General features: G+C 33.7%; 1 protein-coding gene across 1 annotated transcript in view; it reads right to left on the reverse strand.

Moving 5' to 3' along the window:
• Positions 1–21,791, reverse strand: part of LOC113505254 — a 122,484-nt gene that overhangs the window by 83,261 nt on the left and 17,432 nt on the right. Inside the window, exon 2 of the mRNA XM_026887873.1 lies at positions 18,470–18,621. Coding sequence (XP_026743674.1) covers positions 18,470–18,621 — 152 coding nt within the window. The remainder of the gene's footprint in view (positions 1–18,469; positions 18,622–21,791) is intronic.

Here is a 21,791-nt window from a genome sequence, read left to right on the forward strand (position 1 = left end):
GAATCTGAACGGAATCATTCTTTCCTCTCTTTGGAGTTTCCAAAATAAAACTTCAGCGATCTTTTCTATAGCGCCTCTGAAAGGAATCATTATTTTCGATCTCTCTGTGAAGTTTCCCAAGTAAAGTTTCAGCGCCAAATCCGTGTTAGGATCCATAAGTCTATCAAGACAAAGTATTATAATATTTGAAACCTTATGTCTGGTTTCTTAGGCATTTGAAGTTACAAAAAGGTTTACCCGCGTACAAAAGAGAAAGATAAGGTAAGTGCTAAAAGGCACTAATGGGGTGGTAATGGGAACAGATAACAAGTGCAAGCAAGATTCTTTAGCTTTTAGCATAGAACAGTGCAGCTGATATAAGGTAATAAAGTTCATGTCTTAAAATATGAATGAACAAAATGGAAAGAATTTGGTCACTTTCGATATCTTTCATATTACGCATAACATGGTAGCTAGATTTGATGAAATGTAGAGGATATATATACATCGTATTGTTAATACAATATGAGGAAGGATTCCATCAAGCAATGTTTGTAACAGGCAGAATTTCTTCGCCAGATCTATGTAATTAGACCAAGTGGATCATCTTTTTTGGACTATAGCTCCCAGGTCCAGTTGTAAGATAATCGGCCTTAAATGTGATTCTAGCAATCAATAGGTAAATTAAAAAGCGAAAGACAAATTATGTATGGACACCTGTTTCCGTACTTTTCTCAATATTAATGTTAAATTGCTGCGTTTTATCGAATAGGAAATTGCATGCTATGAAATGTATACAGAAGAAGTGACAGCGATACATCCGCAGGATGACAAGCTTTAAAACGAGGATATCGTAGTTCAAGGAATTACTATCACTGACAAATATCCAAACATTTACAAACAATCTATAAATAAAAAGAGTGCAGTACGGACTCAAAGCATAGCTCCCTATATGAGCTTTCTAACGTGTTTCAACACCTGCACAAGAGAGGATTTTTACAACGCTATCGAAAACGTTGACCTTTATCTATTATTTCTAATATCGATTGATGGACAAATAGAGTGTAAGTGAGACGCCTTAATCTCAAACAAAATTAATTTACAATGACAGATAATTTAAAAGTTGATTGTATTATTGTTAGTATAAGGCATAAGGACTGGCCAAATGCTGCACTGATTTACCGACAGGCACCAGGTGCGTTTTTATACCTCACCATTAAATAAATTTTCCAAATATAAAATCTCAACACAGTTATAAAATTCTAAAGCACAGACCAGACACCAGCAGAAGGAATATTGACTATAGATCACCATAAATCACTTGAACCCAGTTAACGAAAAAGAAGGATCAATTAAAAATACAATAAAACCTTATTATTAAACAAAAGCCAGTCTATGAATCAAACCAACACATCCCTACACATTGTCACATGCAATTAGTGCAAGAGACTCCATCAGATCTCATTAATTAACTTGATTCTTATACATTATGATTCTTAGTAACGATACCCATCTACATCGCTCTGATTACCAGTGAATCGTAGATCAATCGTATGCCAATTTTTTCTAGCTTTTCACTTTGGGAAAGTAAAGTATTTACGTTTTTATCTATGATAGTCATTTGTTATGTGATCATCGCCGTGAAAAGCTACTGGTGTTAGGTGATGCTAAATTGTTTGATTGAGTGGTTAGATAAAGTCGCTGTTTTAAATACTTGAATGTTTGATACAGTCAGATATTTTTGTTTTCATTTTGTAAAATTTGCTTCATAATTATCTTTTCTGTTTTACTGGCTTAACAAAATACACGTGCGCTGTTTTAATATAATTCTTGTGCGTAAATAGTCGCAGAGTTAAATATTCACATTATTCGAAACTATTCATGTTTATGGGTAACATGTTTGACTGAAATAATCATTACCCAACGATTCCAGAAAAGAAATACAACACCATTAGTCCAAGCTTTCTACCAGAATCATTTTTGTTCTGCTCGTAAACTGAAGAATGTATTAGGGGCTTGCTAACAACGCTAATTTTACCTAGCTATTCGTACCTATTAGCCTAGTTGTAAGCACATATACCTTCCTTATTATCACATTTGTTACATAAATGCATCAGCTTTTGTAATAGGTTACAAAAACCAAAAAAAGTTTTATTTATTTATACTATAGTGCACATAAATACACACTTGGACAATGTGTTCTTTTACTTATATTAGTTTAATAAATTTCGAGAGGCGGTATCATAATCATTAGTCATCTATTTGATGACGATTTCGCTCACACTTATTTATAGGGATAAGCCTAACTAGTTTCGAAGTGCGAAAAGATTCAGTTTTTGATTAAGGACTTCGGTAAGGTCCGAAAGTAGTCGAGCGATAACGATAAGTACGCGTATGTATACCGCTATTAAGTAAGTTTTGTTGGACTTTAAAAAAATACCATCGCTCAAGATTGGCATTGGACTTGAATACTGATAAACCTTACGATACTGAAGAGTAACGTAGTAAAATATATTAATATATACTACATTAAAATAAATCGTATACAATGTATTCGATAATAGATATTGTTTATTTATAAATGCCGCGCTAAAATAGCGTGCGAGCTCAATTAATTACGCGTATGCAAAATAGGAGGGAGAGAATCGCTGGAACCGGCATGTAATATGCATTGGTGCGTCGACCCCACGGACTGTTTTTTAGTTGCATACCGGGAGAGCAATGGACCAAGCTCTGCAAACGTAAGAGGAAAGACACGCTTTCTTTGCGATAGGAATACTGCAGTCTTCTTGATTTAAATGTATCGGTTTGACTTTTATGTATCTTCATGATATCAATAAGTACTACGGAAAAGATAGATGTTTGCTATTTTCTACTATGTCAGGTTTATTAAAATTGAGTTTTGAACTTTATTATGATAACTAAATCGGTTTACGATCCAATCTACAGTATTAATTGGAGGGCTGACATGATTAGCTAGCTGGATTTTATGGAAACAGTTTATGGGTAAGCAGGAGCGTTAGTGGCCCGGGTAATATCCATAACATATGCAGCTGGACTATAAAAGTCGTTAAGTTTAACACGAATAATTTAACAATTTGCTTAGGTACTTAATTTATTCTAACTAAACTATTATTCCATAAAATCAGTTAAGATAAAAACGCCTATCAACTCAAAAGAACTAAAGGCATAAGGCCAATAAATTACAACTGCCAATAGGTTTAAACAAAACTCAGTAAATAAGATGACCTCACTTCACAATCTTAAATTTCTGATGCAATTACCCAATAATCCTAATCTTTGAAATTATTTTATCCAGTCAAGTATTTATTTCTAAACACGATTGTTGCCGTAACAACACATTGTGGTCATAAAAATTCCTGTTCAGAAACCAGCATAACCGTTATAGTAACTAAGGATTAAGGTACTATTTCTGAACGCGACACGGTGACAGTGGACATATTTATTGAAACTCAAACAAAGCTTTGAATTGAAACAAAAACAGCCAAGAGAAAGAATAAGGAAAACAAGACAGGATTGACCATAAATAGAATTCTGTAAGATGGGATTATCGTAATTTCCATAAAACCGATTGACATTTACATACTGAGGGAGTGTACCTAACGTTCCTTGAATATCAAATGTGAGGGGTATCATGATGGAGACAGTTATGTCAAGGACTCGCCTTGGCATCTGATAATGCATGTCCATAATATGGGACCAAGGGATCACTATGCCAAGAGACATGGCCGCCTCTTGGCATAGTAATCTCTTTAACAGTATTTGTTAGCTTTCGGAACACGAAGACGAAATTGACTGGTGAGATGTTAAACAACTGAATGCACATCTGTTTTGTGATACAGGTTTAGACAGAGTGACTAGTCGTATGGCTTTTGGACTGCCAACTCAAAGGTCATAGATTTTAAATTGACACACCAACGTCTCATCATTTCAGAGTAATTATTGGTTGCTCAAGCTACTGAAAGGAAACATCGACTGGTATCCAGCATACATGAGTCAGAGGCCTACGGTTGGCCAGGAAAGTCTAAATAAATGTTTAAAACACTAACATTAAGTAGTAAATAGTAAAGCTACAAAAGTTCTTAGAGATGATAGTATAGCGATAATAATGATGTTATTCATTTACCAATAAGCAATGAGACGTGTCAATGACTTCGCGGACAATGCGCCGCGTACTCTGCGTGAACTATTATTACGTGAAGTTGCGAAACCACAACTGAAAGCAATTTAGAAACAGTCCAGACATATATCACCACACAGACGCCAGCTTCATCTGAAACGAGATTGCCAGAGGGATGGAAATGGAATTTAGTACAGACACTGGGAGCAGAACAAATCATATTTGCCAAGAGTTTTATACATTTGACCTATGATGGGGTCAAATATATAAGTTCCTAAATTCATTTTCGAATTTAGGCATTTATATATTTGACCCCATCTGAATATGGAATTATCATATCGCCTAATAGGATATAATGCGATAACTTACAACATGAATATTGATGATCACGATTACTTATGCTTTGAAACTCAAGCCAAAGCTAAAGGGCTAGCGCGATAAGATAGACTTTTACAGCTAAGAATACTAATAAGGATATAAAACCAGGTAAAGGCAAGCGAACGGACAATCGATACTAATTAATATCTGCATTCAACGAAGGAAAGATAGATAAAGGTTTCATTGAATCAAAAGATAGTACTAACATAAATATAGGTACTCTCTGGAATTGCAGTAAATTTATAGTTTTGTTATTAAACAGAACAATGGAAACCCAGTCTTTATTTACTCCGAAGCCTATACGAAACATTGTCTTTGGAAGACATCTTACAGCTTGCAATAAAGTACTTCAAACATCACATGCCTAACGGAGATGGTTGTAAAGATAAAATAAATATTGGTTTACAATAGTTTCCAAGGTACTAAGAATTACAACTGAACAAACTCCGTGACAATGAAGTAATATGAAAAATGAAAATAAAGTTAGTGATAATAACATTAAAGACACATGTAACAAAACAAAATGACCTTGAGATTCAGAAAGAGTAGGTCGAATAACTACAGACAGTAGGCGAGACAAAGGATTAAATTAATGACGACTTAAAAATACTTTTATAACACAAGAAGACTAAAAATCGGACAAAGTATGCCACGCTCGCTAAATTTAGAGCCCAATGTCGCAGCACAGTATGACGTGCATCAATTTCCTAGTTTTCACGCATCGGCGCCGTATCATCGTTTTGTCACGACTATAAAATTTAATCGATTTAGATTTTCATATTGACATTGAATGAACAATCGGTTTCAAACAGAGAATTGTAGTTTTCTTACGTTGAGAGTAAGAAATGAATGAATACACTTGTCTATCTTAGCACACGCAAGTCTTTGTGAATGTTCTTGCAGAAAAGAACTCAATTGCAAAAAAAACCGAAAATGAAAATCAAGTGAGCACTTATATACTTAACGTAATTTTGTTACTAGGTAAAACATTAAAGCTTGCAAGTAGAGCCTAATATAAAGTAATGGAGACCAAGCATCTATTAACAAATGTATTTTTTGGCACTGATGCATCACAGCTGCCAGGGACGAAGAATGCCCTATATTCTACGTTGTGTAATGAATGACAAAAGTTCAAGTGGGCTAATAACGTTAAGTCTGCAGTTTCATTCACACGTATCGACAATATCGACCAGCTGTCCATAGCTCTCGTGCCACACGAAAACAGTGAAAATGTCAGGCGGTCACACCCAAAAACTGAGTCAAGGTTGCTTGGCAACGAAAAGTATATTTTTCAGAGCGAGTCTTCACAGCAGGAAATTACACAAAAGGCCTATGTAAATGCGACTAAAAGTGCGTCATAATAAACAATCTTATCATAAGGATAGAAGCAGTATGAAACATCCAAATACCTTTACTAAGAAACTGTGATTTGACTCAGTAATTTCTTACTGATATGAAGCGATAAAAGCAAACGTCAACAAAGTTTATTTTATTTTTTTGCTAAATCATTTAAATATGTTAATACATAGGTACTTAAATCTTCATAGTTCTTTCTAAACATTTCATACATTTTTTTTTGTATCACTAATAAAATTTCATCGTAAACGACAATTAAATGTGAAGTAATAACAATAAATATTGTTGTATATCGTCAGTACCTATCGCAACAGCTATTTATCTAAAGCACTTGGCGACCAACCGTGAGGTTTTTTTTTCATCATCATTAATTAAAATCGCAGTGTGTGGTCAAATCGTTAAACGAATTTATCGCACCACAATTAAATACAGGGAAAAATAAAATGAATTTGTTTGAACAAAAACGATAAGATATTCAACATAATTATCAAATGACACACGCTGAAAGTCGCGCAAATATTTCAGTTGATAACATCATAGATGAAGCACATTTAGATAGTGAACAAGGACAAAATAATAGACAACATGAAACCAAATATTGATAGTAAAACTATTTGAAACACACATCACATGCTCGTATATTGTAATGCTTTATCATAAGTATAATAAAACCAAGGTCCGATATATCAAATACCTATACTCATAGTTATACATTGCGAAGTTGTGATAGCCTAGTGGTAAGATCCCAGGACTGCCAAGAAAAAGGTCTCGAGTTCAATTCCAAAACAAGCACTATTTGAATTTTGTCTGTGTTTTAAAAATATATAACACACTAGGTACGGAAAATTGGTCTGGACATGTATATTATATGACAAAAGAAAGACCACAACCTATTCACAGAACTGTGATTAGGTACTTTGGTATTATAGGTAGTTTTAGTGTAAATTAAAATACAAAACAAGTAGACATCTAACATCAAACAGCAGGAAACAACATCAATGATAATGTAAAACACAGTGATCTTGTTTCAGATAAAGCAGCTAAAAATAGAAAACAAATAGAAATTCATTACCATACACGAGGAAACAGCCTCGATAGAGATCGATTTGGAAAATTCAACACCCGCATTACGTACTGTTTTGCCAAAATAATGACTAATCTAAATATAGTTCCACTAAAAATAAATGTAAAATGTCATTTGCAATTATCCGTATTCAACCAGTAAAAAAACTCATTGGAATTTCGTTAATTATGCAATTCCGCAATCATTTTCGATGTACTTGAACAAAAATGTGACACTCATCATAATCGTAAATTAAATGTGTGATGGTTATCTTTAGCATTTTTTTCCGTAATCACCAGTACAAGTACTGATATTAGATATAAATGTATGACGAACGTTTAACAACCGGACAAGACACATTAGTCATCAGCGCATAGAGCAGCACCTTAAGTACTCAATATATCTTGTAATCATCATCTTCATGCAGTTGCTACATTACGCTCATACGTTCCAACGACTTGGTGAGAAAATGCCATCACATTTATGATAACTTTGAATGCTAACTTTCCTGTCATAAAGTTAAAGTATATGTGCTTCGGTTCACTTAAGTTGATTAATTCTGAAAAAAATTACCAAGAAGCCAAGAATTATAACAAGCTTTACTAGTAAGTACAACGGCTGGCTAGAATTCTATATAGAATGAGACCAACTGAAATAGATTCAATTTCTTGAATGTTATTAAATATGTGATGTTGAACTTCATGTGACATTGGACAAAAGTAACGATCTTTGAAAATAAACCATTGACGCAGAAGTTGATCAAGAAAAGTATAATTAGAGAAATGTAAACACAATAAAGGTGTTAACCATGTTTTACTACTTCACAATAGATAAAACAAATGGAAGACAATGAATATCTCGTAAAGAGTTTCACAAAACGCGAGGAGATTATTTATACGTAAAAATAAACTTTTAGATTCTACTTCATTTAGAAAACCCATGGGACCCATACGCTACCTTGCAAAGCCCCAAAAAATTTGATTCTAGTTTTAAAATACAAAAAGATGTGGTATTACGTTCATTCTCAACAAGTCAACACCTAAATCATTATTAAAATGGTCCTTTGGATATATTACAACAGTTAATGATACAGGCACATCATAATCACGGAGTCAAACACATAATTTCAAGACCTGAACACCACAAGTCAATCGAATGCTTTCCTTAGGTCGATCGAGTGACATTGGACAAAAACAAAATCTGGCTTCTTGGGTGGTATAATAATGATAGCCAATATATTATCATCTCAAAAATAAAAACATTCGGGTGTTAACTCAATGACAAAGCACTCATTACTAGATAACAGTTGGCGTACAATTTCAGGAATTATAAAAATATAATTAAATTTTATTACTGTGTTGACAATACCACGTATCTTAATTACTGAATAACGACGGAAAGTTTTGAGATTCTTTGCTGAAGGATTTAAATGTAACAAAGATAATGCAATCAACATTCTGCAGTAATTGTACATTTTTTAGGTTGTTCAAACGTGAAAAGATCTTTCCATTATTTTTTACGACTTGGGATTAGAAAACGTTTTAAAATAAATGTTAAGTCTTCGAGGTTTTTGTCCTGTTAAAGTATATTTAATGGAGAGTCAAATAATTGCAATTGACTGTTGCATGATATTTTATTGTATTAGTTCACGCAGCATTTGACACGCAGATTTTTACTATATATACATAACCCAATAAAAAATTAAGAAGATTATGATCATTCACACATTTACTTTCAGTGATAACGTCACAACCAAACAAATCTTCGATGCAAACGTATATTCCGATCAACACAAGAAAGTACAACACCTCAAGACAAAAGAAATGATACGAGTAAATCTATAAATAAACTTCAGACACCCATAAGAAGCATAAACAGTTTCTATCATCATACGAAGTTGGAAGCTTATAAAGCTGTATCGATGTATCGACTGGCGAGGCTGGCAACGTGCCAAGCATTGCCATCTTAGCGGTCAAGGCTAAATGGCTAATGGATACGTGACTTTAAATAAATATAAAGACAATCTGACAGTTGTATAAAATTATTGATTTTATTGCTGTTGTGTTAGCGATTTCAATTGTATAGAGTATTTGAGGAGTAACATTGAAATTTATGATTTGATAGACAAGTATAAAAAGAAAAAAGGTGAGAATTGGATCCCGAACCCATATTTTATTTCTGTGGAACATAATATAAGGGCTGCCCAGAACTAAAATGCCTACCAGAGCAGCGGGATTGACCAAACGTGTTACTGTGGCCCCAGTATATGAAGGGCAAAGGAAGGAACATGGGTGGGTTTTAGTCAGTAAAAGTCTGTCACTCCTATCGGCTCAGCCTAAAGCGGAAGGGTCATTTGATGATGTTAAAACCGAAAAAAGGACCATACTTCAAAGATGACATAAGAAAAACAATTAAACAACTCACCACCAATACATACATGGGCAACATGAATTATTAATGAAAGACGACGATAGTCTTAACACGAGTATCATAGCCAACATTAATTAAACATTTCAAGATTAAAACATTAATTCATAAATAGTTAGCAAGCTTACAAGTTACTCCTACAGTCTTCTTGGTTAAGTTAAAGTTACTCAGCTGTTATATAGAGGACACTTAAAGTTAATAGTATTACGTTTTATGCTCTAAGCTTGGCTAGAAGACCTACCACGATATCAAAAAGAAAGACTCTTGCCATTGTGGAGGCGGGACAGCGCGCTAGGCGGTGTATAACGCTGTCCCTTTTTCACAACGACAACAGTCTTGCTATTACAAGAGGCGGTTTTATCGATGAAGAAGCCATTAATATTTATACACCTATTGACACGCAAAACCTTTTAGTACCAATATAGAATATTGTTAGGTTATTTCAAAACAAGTATGTATTTGTAAAAGACGTTAAAATAGATTAGTGACATGAAGTGTTTATATGAATTGTGAATGAATTTACATTTATTGAACATGGGAGAGTTGAGATGGTTTTATGGTAGAACATTGCGTTATAGCCTTATAAGTGATTGAAGAAATGTACTTCAGTAATACGTAGGTACTTAAGTTCATGTATACCTTATAAGGACTAGTTAAGTATTATAATAATTAATCATTTACAATTTATAGGACGTATTTTTTTATGGCAATTCTACAAGTCGGCTACTTACAGAATAAGAAAATAAATTAACAAACTGAAATGTTTTGCGCTGTATATTTAAAACAAATGTACAGTGTCATACGTATTTCTGAAAAGCTAATAATGTGAAGGTTATGTTATGTTAATAAAGGAATAGAAGAAGAAAAAAAACAAACACCATAACTTTTTCTATCGCGGGTCTGCTGGCAGATTTCTCATGAAATAACCTGCACCTCTATTAAGTTTTCACTAATTACGTGAAATAAAACGCTAAATAAATAAATACCTCATTACAACAACACACAAAAGGCTTCATCAAAACATAAATATAAGATAGTGGACATGAAAGTTTATTTGCACATAAAACGTGGTACGATCAATAAATACTGATGAAAGTATACTCCGCGGAGTACCTATAACCGAGCCCACGTCCATAAGGTCAATGTCATGGCGAAATGATAAATATTAGTCAGTACTCCCCACGGTAATAAGGACTTCGCGGTATAGTAGCTACCATTATGTCATAACCTTATGTTTGAAAACTGCTCCATTTAACAAGAATTGAGGGTACTCTATTAAATGATGCAATTTAGTGGCATTATGGGAACAGGTTGTGTATTTGTCTGTGTACTTTTTTAATCTTACATTAGAAAAAGTTGGAGTTGATTCCAGGCTGACATGATGATGTTTTTGGTGATATCTTAGGCGATTTCACAGATGGTGACCGAAACTAATTTGAGGTTAAGGACCTCAGTAATAAATATAGGAAAACAAATGCTAGACATACCCTAAGATGTGATTAATAGAAACAATTTAAATGCTATTTTTTTACTTTCCCCTAAAAGAAAAATTATATATACTGTTAATAATTAATAATTCTAATAGTCAACCAACCGGTCAGTCAACCCTAAAAGAAATAAAATCCCTACTAATATTATAAATGTGAAAGTAACTCTGTCTGTCTGTCTGTTACGCTTTCTCGTCTAAACCATTGAACAGATTTTAATGAAATTTGGTACAGAGATAGAGTGGACGTTGAGAAAGAACATAGGATAGTTTTTATCCCGGACTTTTGATGAGTTCTCTTGGAAACGCGATATAACCGACCTCGACGCGGGCGAAGCCGCGGGCGAAAATCTAGTACTTTATAATTTTAGAAAAGACAGAAGAAGTAAGTATAGACGAAGCTTTGCATTAAATACGAAAAAGCTAAAAATAAGTATTAAAAACTTAGTTCCACAGAAACACACTCCACATTACACATATGATTTTAAATTTCCATGATGTTTAAATAAACTTATAGCATTTCAAATTGAATTAATTTAGCTAATTATACGCCTATTATTATTTTACAGTGGTCATAAATTAAATTGCTCGTTAACAAAATAATATATTGCAATGTTTTATTACTATTTATCAAATTCTCCTTAGCATTTGCAAATTGAATGTTGTAACATAAACATTTATTATAACTATTAAATACGGGTAACTGAGGAGAGTCCTAGCAGTCAAGAAAAGGCTTTAAAAGAATAATCACTTTGTTTAAGTTTAGTATTAATGCTTCAAAATAATAATATTTATGGATGAACGTAATAGAATATGGAATAAGCTATTCAACACCGCACTGAAATCATTAATCAGATTTGACTTGACTATAAATACCAATAATGGGGTTAAAACGTAGTTTCCAAGTCTTTAAGACTAGAAGTGCTAAAAGATACAATAGTTCATCCAATACTGGTGAGTCAAATGTATGTTAGCAAATAAGCAGTGGTGAGAAAAATGCAGCTTATAAAAGATGATGAAAATTATAAGTTAGATATAGAACCAAAGATGACAAGAACAGCAAATATATTCAAAGTTTGACAGGTGTTAAAACTGTTAACTAATTTAAATTAAAAAATAGACTACAACAGAAAATGTTTATGATCTATCTGACTTCTGATCTTTCTGACTTTAGTAGTCAAAAAGCCACATTGGGAAGAAGAAAACAAATTGAAACATTCGAAACCCGATGGATGATGAAATGTTGATGAAGTTCTTTAAAGGAACAGAGAAGATAATCAAAGGAAACAACGTAATTGTAAACTAATTACGCCGCAAACATCATGAAGATAATGCTGTCGTTAAACAATTAAACCAAGCAGGTGACATTACAATTTCTAAACAAAGAGCAAACATGAATGAAAGCGTGTAATTGTTTGTTCGAAATCGTACAATTTCTTTTTACGTTTTCTATCGCAAGGTATAACAATCAAATTGATCAAATCTAGTTTTTTAAACATTATCATTAAATTTACAAACATAATTTTAGAGAAAAACTAAAAAAAACTGTTGGTGGTCCATAATTTCGTGGACGTTATACAAATCGTAGTACATCGAAACGAATGCTGTCAAAATGAAATTTTAAAATATTACATTTCCAACCCTTTCTGAATGTCAATGGAATTGTGTATTCAAATCCATGGAATAGAATGTCTATTTAGAACCATTGACGACCGGAAACGAATAAAACAATAATAATCTCGTTAAAAATCGTTCATTACTGTTAAGTGATACTTTAAGTTAACAAATATTATTACTTATTTTATCTACATTCCCTGGAATAATGAGTCCTTAAAATGCAATACTGCTAGACCGACACTTAATTTGTAAATAAGCCATATTAAAGTAAAGGCTTAAAGTCAGTAATTGCAGTTGTTGTTGCTATAGCGGCCACAGATTTACATAATCTGGTAAAATACATGATTTTAAAGCAGTTCATGAGGCTATAGAGAAAAACGGACAGACTGAAAAGGAACCTTAGTTTTAGAGCGTTTTTCCCCTATGGGTATAGAAACAATAAGTGGTTTTTGTTAATTAAAAAAAATATGCTAGCAACACACGCTTCAGTTTCCGTCGAACTCTTCAGGGATGATAAATACCAGAGCATTCTACTCACCAATAACATTATTGATTTAGAATTGCAAAACTCATACAAATTACCATGCGTAAACCAGGTCCCGTACATAAATAAACATATGATTCACACTGTTAGGATTTCTAAATGCTCTTTACACGCGAACTAGTATTTAGACTCGTTGATGCTATTACAAAACACAAATCACTTGCGCAAACATTAAGCCCATTTGCTATCGCTGTTGGAATCTAAATCAGCATAACACAGACAGTTGACATAGCCGGTACTGCATTCAATGCTGTGCTTGTAGATTATCATCTTGATAAACGACGTGCAACTTGTGAACCATGTAATGCTCTTTAATCAACTCGTCCATGGATTGCTTGGAATTTTTGCTCACACTTTGTTAAAACAGCAACAAGGTATGCAAAAGCAAATAGTCGAGGTAGGTAAGCATTTCACACTTGTGAGCAATTCTAAACGTATGTTAATAAAACAGAGATTTGTTTTTAAACCAGCTACGAAATTGAAGAAATTCTGAATTCGGTCTACATGTTTTTCTTCGTTAGTATGTAAAACGGTAAGGCGTCCGGCTGTCTTCTCTAACCTATTTTTCAATGCAGCATTGCTACCATTTGGTTGGAGAAGAAATGATTAGGTTTGGCCCATCTACATTTGTAGTCACACTCCTGTCGTCACAAAAAACACAAATTTTAATTTATGTAGAGAAAATCTTAATAAATCCATCAGCACTAGACGATACTCAAGAGAAATTATCAGCGTCCAAAAAGCTATCATCGGTAACCATTAACGACATATCGACACAAGAAAGGTAATTCTCAGCCACATTATTAAACTTAAATTATAAACAGTTAACCACGATAAACATATTATTATCAAAAAAGTAAATGTTGATAATTAAGTGCATATTTTGAAAACAGAATTGAAAGAGAGGAAATATAATATTGTTTATAATGAAGGCATGTTAGAACGAATAGCTTTACCGATAGACGATGAACTCATATCGAGAACATGCTATTAAAATCGTAGATCAGTAGAAACAATTGCAAGATAATTAATAGGATGCAAAGGTGGAGATGGTGAAAATATAGGGCTGAACGACTAATGACGACTTCGATCGTGATACTAATAGTAATACAGCGTACTTAAGAGCGCACGGAAGGGCCAAGCCAGTTATAATCCGATTGATATGATTAAATTTGAAATTGATCACATAATGGTAGATTTTTTTCTGTTATACCAAACAGATCACGATTGACCCAGATCATCGACAAAAACCATTCATAACTGGTAGCAATTCAAAATCAATGGATAATTTGAGTTGCTTAAAATGTGATGCCGGTGTACTGACAGGTGTAATCAGCCTACGCGGTTTGCGGCCAGTTGATTTGGCATCTCTATGTTCTCTCTGATATTTTTTACCAAGTCCATTTACCTCTACAAAAACTTGAAACAGATTGCTAAACGCTTTTAGATTTTTTATATTGACGTCATCCTTTTGACCGTTTATATGGACTAGCAATTGAAACATAAATGAAATGTTCTTTCTATTATACTTGGGTAGATTCACCCATCAAAGTTGATTAAATACATTTATTTTATGTGAATGTCTTTGAATGAAAGTATGAGGTTTAAAATTGATTGCTAAAAGATAAACTCGAAGTAATAGAAATTGAATTTATAAATGAATATCAAAAATTTCAGTGGTAACTATTAAATTTTAATAACGTTTTGATAATTGATTGATCTTGCCATCTATTGATCACGTATTACGATCATTTTCGTTAAACATAATCTTATGCCTTCCAATAAACTGCAAATGGAAATAAATTAATATCTCCATTAAGTCCCCAAAATTACATACTACCGCTAAAAATAATTATTCTCCCAATCAAATGAAGCGAGCAAGAGAAAAGCCTGTCCATAATAAACGACAGAAAAAACCTAACACTGGATGGTCTGACGACTGAACACGAGTACATTAACGAACATGTATGTACGAAGAGTGATCTCAATAACTTGCTCCCTATAAAATTCAAGATTGCAATAAAGCAATTTACTATTTAAAGATTGTTGATTTTTAATGTCACAAAATAGGCAAGTTCGGAACTAGATAATGATCGTATCATGTCGTGATCTAGTTCACGATAATGATACGTTCCAGTAATTACGGAGATCAATGTTTTTGTACGCATAGTTCGAATGGGTAACGACGTGTGGTAAATATTATGTTGCTTGTTTGACTTGACTTGATACGGACTTTCGAAAGGGCAATCGATACTTGCTCCATGACTTCTGATATTGAAGCAACGACTGATATTTGGGACAAAATTGATTTGAATAACGCAAAAAATGTAGACATACTTAAATTCTTCTCAGAGTTTTATAAAAAGATCATTATGCCAATTAACTTCAAAATGGTAACCTTAACTTATACACGAGAGGCCACCGACGAAGTAATAACGTTCAGGGTTAATTTTGATACACGGTTTATCATGGAAAAACAAAAAATAATGAATCAATCAGCAAAACACACAAGAAGCCCGCAATCTTTCTCGCATATAAGGACAAATCGTATCTACAATTAACAAGACAAGGCCGATTTACAATGTCCGATCGTTATTTATAGCTATTTAAGTGGGCTGGATCGATAACAACGTGGGAATCGAACCCACTTGTCCCGTTAAACGCATCGGCTTCAACTGGAACTGTCGAGAAACGATCACTTGGGATCAATTCAGATTGTGATGGAGATAAGGATAGGAATATAGGATTTTATTTAATGATTCAGATAGAATTAATTATGTAATGTGTCAATCTTAACCCAATTTATATAAAGATTGAATAAAGGACGGTTTTATTAAATTATGTTGAACAAATCACAATTAATTTTAAGACATTCGATAGTAATTGACATAAAATCAAGGGTTATGTTAGATCTGACCTAATTGGGAGCTAATTCGAAATAACCAACCTAAGTCAAACTAATCACAACATTGCCAACCTCGAAACTAATCATGCGACGTAGATTGTACTCGTAACATTGACAATCTAGCTCTGAATTATTTAACACTCGATGCAGCATAAATTAATACAAATAGCGGTCATGAAAACTAAGATAAAATAACCCTTTAAAGGCATGGAAAGATACCTCAAGTATCAGAGGTGTCAATTCAAGTTGATGGCTAGCATTCAGTATGATCTACTTTACATAACTAATGATCAATGTCAGGTTTACCTATAAATATGTTTCGTATGTGTTTTGTGTAATTCTGTACTTCATTTCTATGGTTTCTTATTGTAATGTTGCTAATAATATCTGGTTCTGCACCTGATCTCTGTCCGGCCATATCAGATTCCGGAACGGTACTAATATTTATGAGATCTCCAGATATTTGTTCTATGTCTGGACTTGGTAGACATACTTCAAAGTGAAGAAAGTTTATTATTGTTTAACTTCACTGTTTCGTACCTATATATAAATATTTTAACCACACACCGCCTTAAAGGATGCAGAGCAATATTAGAATTTTGTTCAGTGTCTGTTTGTGATTGGTAGTAGAAGTAGTGAGGCGAAATCAAACAATTAAGCTCTCTCAAGAAGACAAAAGTATGTATGAAAAGTATAAAATAGCGTAAATCAAAGGAAAACTTATTGGTATCTAATATCGAATCTTATACGGTGCTTGACTGTTGTTACAATACAGTAATGGCATTTATGTAAATCGTTAACTCAGTATACAAGTCACTAGAATTACAATAAACTAGGGAAATAATTGAGATAACAAGATACAAGTTACTTGTCTAGAGAGATCCGGTATTGATGTTAGTAACTCAGTAATAAATCAAGTAAATTTCTATTCATTTATTTATTGAAGGACGTGAACACGATTCAATCAATCGACCAACAACTGTCGTTGTTTTTATTTCATCTATCGATGAATTTTATTAATATTGTTATTTCTAGTTGCCTCCTTTGATTTTTTGCCATCTCCAATCAACAAATGATTCGAATTTACTTAATGTAATACTTAAACACTACCATCAACCGTAAGTGGTCGTAAGAGACCAATTAACTATATTGGAATACCTACACAATCCTATCAGTCTACGCAATACCAATTGCAATGTAAACAACCTTTTGCCCTTTTCCATCCGGCGTGGGTGGATAAGTTACCGATACAATTTCTAGTCCGTTCCTAAAGCGAATCGGTAACAAGTCCAAATCTGATGGCTCATGCCGTGAGAATATTACCAACGGTAATATCAAACAAGTTTCTTAAAGCAATTGTAAGTAAATAAACCAAGAGATCTTATTTATTTAAATGTTTCCAATATACAAGGTACCAGAGAAACTGCTGCACTTGATTTAAGTGTTGGCCTTACAACCAATGGAATGGTATTTAAAGTTCTTTATCAGGCAAAGAGTTGAACCAGCTTATTTGTAAATTCCAATATTCTAATCGAACGAAAATGTGTTTTACTAGACAAGTTAAACCAATATTGGAGAGATAAGTAAGTGGACACGAAAATTATGAGCAAACAATGTTAGATGGCCCACTAAGGCCGTGATGTTGACTAACTTTGGTCAACAGTAAAAAATAACATTTCACTCTTTGGTAATCTAGTTTGATGTGAAAGTGTACTGAGCACCTAGACAGTGAAGGGAGTTGTGTAGAAATAGAATACCTTGAACCTTGGAATCGTGATTCGAACTCTCAAGACTAATTATTTATTAGATTTCAACGAAAAAAATAGCAGAATGGACGACGGCACAAAAACTGATACAGGAAAATGCAGAAACTTAAGTAAAAAAACTAAATCAGTTTTTTGTTTACCGCATACAATAACTTAAATAATATAATAGAAAAAAAATAGAAAGTTTAACTCTTTTTGCAACAAATTTTAATGCATTGACAAAATGAGGCATTTTGTCAATGCAATTTAAATTTGTTATGAAGTCGTACTATATCTAATACGCAATTGAATAAGGTTTGAAAGGTAGTTTATAATTTTATAGTAAATTGGGAAACACACCGTAAACCTTTGCCCACCTCTCCGCCAATAAAATCGTAACGGCCGATAAAATAACGTTTATCAGCTGTAGTTATAATACAGCAGATCAAATGTCAGAGTTGACTGACATTAGCTGTCAAAATGACGTAAAGGAAATTTTGTCAAGAGAATCTGTAGGACTGGATAAAAAAAGTCATATACCGTAAGGAGTGAAAGAATGAATACGATGCCTTTTCCTTACAATGGAACACTGAAAAAGAGTAATCTTGGAGTTTTTTGCCAGTTCTTCTCCATAATAATGAGATTTTGGAACCGCGCACATAACCCCATTAATGTAACGTTTCAAAAGAACCTGGAAAACGGTTCTAAACACTATAAAAGCCACGTCATTAGTGAGTAATAGTGAGTATCGACTATCGTTCCCAAAAGCAATAAATTGAGCATGGTTCTCCTATTAATTTATCCGATTACATGAGCTTTTCGACTTACCGTAAGGACAGGAAGACCAAGTCCGACGATGTACAGCATAACATTAGTGACTGTGGATTCTTTGTAAGGGTGCTTGAGGGACTCATCGTCACAGAAGAAGCCCCGCTTGTACGGGGTGCCCCAGAGGTAGAACGCTAATATCAGGAACCCAACTGTAACAAAGAGAAATAAACTTGTTTTATTTGCTTTAAAATCAGAGTGTATAGAAAGAGATTCGCAATGAAGAGAGTACGAAATGGTATACAATCGTATAGTAGAAAATTAAATAGATAGTGTTTTTATGCAATCTCTTATAAAATAAATAAATGACTGTTTTTTTTTCCAGTGGTATATTTCGTAGGAGATTTCGTAATTTTTATTGTGGTTTGAAATTTCAGTTTAGTCGCATTTTATTTTTATAAAAGAACAGAGTTTCAACACTACTAAAGACGCTGTCATTGTTTGCCTTGTTTTAAATAGCAAAACAAATAGGGTAAAAACTCTGCTGATAACTTTAAAAGATAATAAGTTAGACCAAACAAAACGAAACATTTATTTTGTTAGGGTATATTAAGTGCATCTAATCAGTAATTATACAAAACATTGAGGACAATAAACTAAGCGAATAAAATAAACGGAACCAAGCAGTGTAGTTTTTTTATCATAAATCGTTTCATAAAAAATTTAAAATTTTGAATTTAATCAAATTTCTCTTTTGCCGGCAATCGTGATTCACCGAAAAATTACAAAGAATATGATATGAGGCAACGACTACGTTGACAGCCTTAAATTCAACACCGGACTTAAATGTAAGAAAGTTAGCAGATTTTGCTCAGCCATTTATGTCAACCTTAGCAAAAGCATAACCATCGTCAACACAACATAAATCAAGTCTGAACACATATCCAAGTATCGTTAGGGAGCTCAGTTTATTTATAGACTCCCGATTAAGTCAGATTAATGTCGCAAACAACGAGACTATTGATTAATGAGTTTATTTATGCGACTAGTCAAACAGGGCGGAAACTTATTAGGGCTGACTACAAGGAATGCTTACCACCAAATAGATTTATGCTATTCAAACAGGAATTTGCCCGGCTAACGAAAACATGGGTGTTAATTTATATTGTAGCCGCTTGTTAATGTCTGCGGTCCAACACGGACACACGGACAAGTACTGTTATTAGATGATTTATTGTTGCAAGTATATTTCTGTCAGAAGCTTTCGCTTGCGTTCTGACAGGTACAGTTTGTTGTCAAATCTATAATAATCTGACTAGATTGCATTAATAGCGATAGACTTAGGTACAAGCCAGAATCTTTTAATGCTTTTTACTTAGACACATTAAAAGACAGACGGGCATCCGATTAGGGTAAAAGGCGCGTGCGAGCGAATCTCTTTTATATTGCAGTGCGGTAGGTACATCCTACAATCAACGCTTCGTCTCATATAAAAAGGCTTATGGTAGCGACATGTTGAACAATTGACTGTAGCATTATAGTCATCATCAACATCAGCCTAATGCCAATAAATTGGTGACATAGGGTTCCCCCAAGGCATAACACTTTTATTTCATATAAACCTGGGTAGCGAATCTGCGGCAATATAATTCATGGGGCTTATGTGAGTCTGTCGGGAAAACCCAAATATGAATCATAGAGACGACTGGATCGATACTATTTTATAGAACGGTACCATGCGCCAATGTCTCGGGTCATAGACGCAGATATAAACACATGATAACATCGAACTAGCAAAAATCTTTATGGATTTTAATACGGTATGTCCCAAATGGCATTCTTGTTTTACTAATGAACTTATAATTCTATTTTACGTTTTGTTACGTTAGAGTTTCTTGTTTACCAAATTTTCGACTTCGGATTGTGGATTAAGAAAATGGGACCATTATTTCCAAAACAAAAATTTAAATGGAATATACATAAGATCTTGAGCCAAACCACAGAGAATGTTATAGCAATTAATAACGGCTAGGAATGTGTAAAAGCATCAAATATTTTCTTTAAAACTATCAATTTGTCCTTGTACTAAAAGACAAATAGGAAGTCAGGAAGCGCGTACACAAATACTTTTACACGATAGAACATTAAAATAACCCGCTTTGTTTAATACAAAAAATATTTCTATCAGACAACACATCGTAAATCACTGAGAATGTATTCAAGTAATAAATTCGAACAGGCAATTAACGCTCTCAAAAAATTACAAAAAAAAAAACAAGAAGATCAAATTTTACCGAATCGTCAGAACGGAATTTAAATTGGTAGGAACGAAGGAACTAACCCCATTGGTACAGAATTAACTATTGTTTCACGAGTCGTTGGTTAACCAAACATTTTTAGAGATGGACAAAAAACAGCAGGTACTGGGGTGGCCAGGGAGATATATCGATAGATACGTCACGATAACATCAAAATAACAGCTTCAAAGTTACCATAATGAGGTAAATATAGGGTGTGTTAACCATCCTTTTTTTTGATAATCAGATAACAGGTGTCAATTTTAAATTTGAGCAATAAAACAGCGTAGAAAACGAACGACCTGTTTTTTAAAACTGTTTTCTGTCAAACTATTAACTGGAACGAAATAACAGTGTAGCAGCCAAAGACAACAACATTAATAATGTTATTCTAAATGTAAAACACTTCCAGTGAGGTTACACAATGCTGTAAGGACTCGCTTTTGTTATTGATCTGGTTAAAAATAACAAACAGTGTTTTATGGGCGCTCCATTATCGGGTTTCAGCTTCTATAAACAAGTGACTAGCGGAGCCAGCCGGTCACCGAGAGCCGATGAGTTTTATCGACTGTCTTCCATATCTTTACAAGTCGCAAGAAAATACTTTAAAATGAACTAAATACTAGTTAATTTCGATTTTTTCTGGTTTTATATGATTAAGGCGGGCCTGCAGACTTCTTAAGGTCTGATTCGCATCGGAGTTCAAATAGAACAAATGCATTTCCAAGTACTTGTTCATACGTCCGTGATTTTAAAACGCGACGCTTTTTTATGGAGCAGTGTTGCATTTTGAGCGCTGGGCGTTGGGCGCTAAAGGGAATAGTCGTATGAACATGTACTTGGAAATGCATTTGTTCTATTTGAACGCTTTTTCAACGGGCGTTAAAAAAGCTCCCGTGCGAATCAGGCCTTAAGCGCTTATGATAACAATTGCTCAAATGTACCGAACTGACTAAGTCTCGTCAGTTGCCGAAAATGCTGTCATTTTAAAGTATTTTCTTGCGACGCGATGTAGCATAGTTTACTCTGACTCCGACTCTCAGAATATTGATGGGGAAAAAAGGGATTGATGGATGAAATTCCAA

This window comes from Trichoplusia ni, chromosome 25, assembly GCF_003590095.1.
Source record: "Trichoplusia ni isolate ovarian cell line Hi5 chromosome 25, tn1, whole genome shotgun sequence".
NCBI lineage: Eukaryota > Metazoa > Arthropoda > Insecta > Lepidoptera > Noctuidae > Trichoplusia > Trichoplusia ni.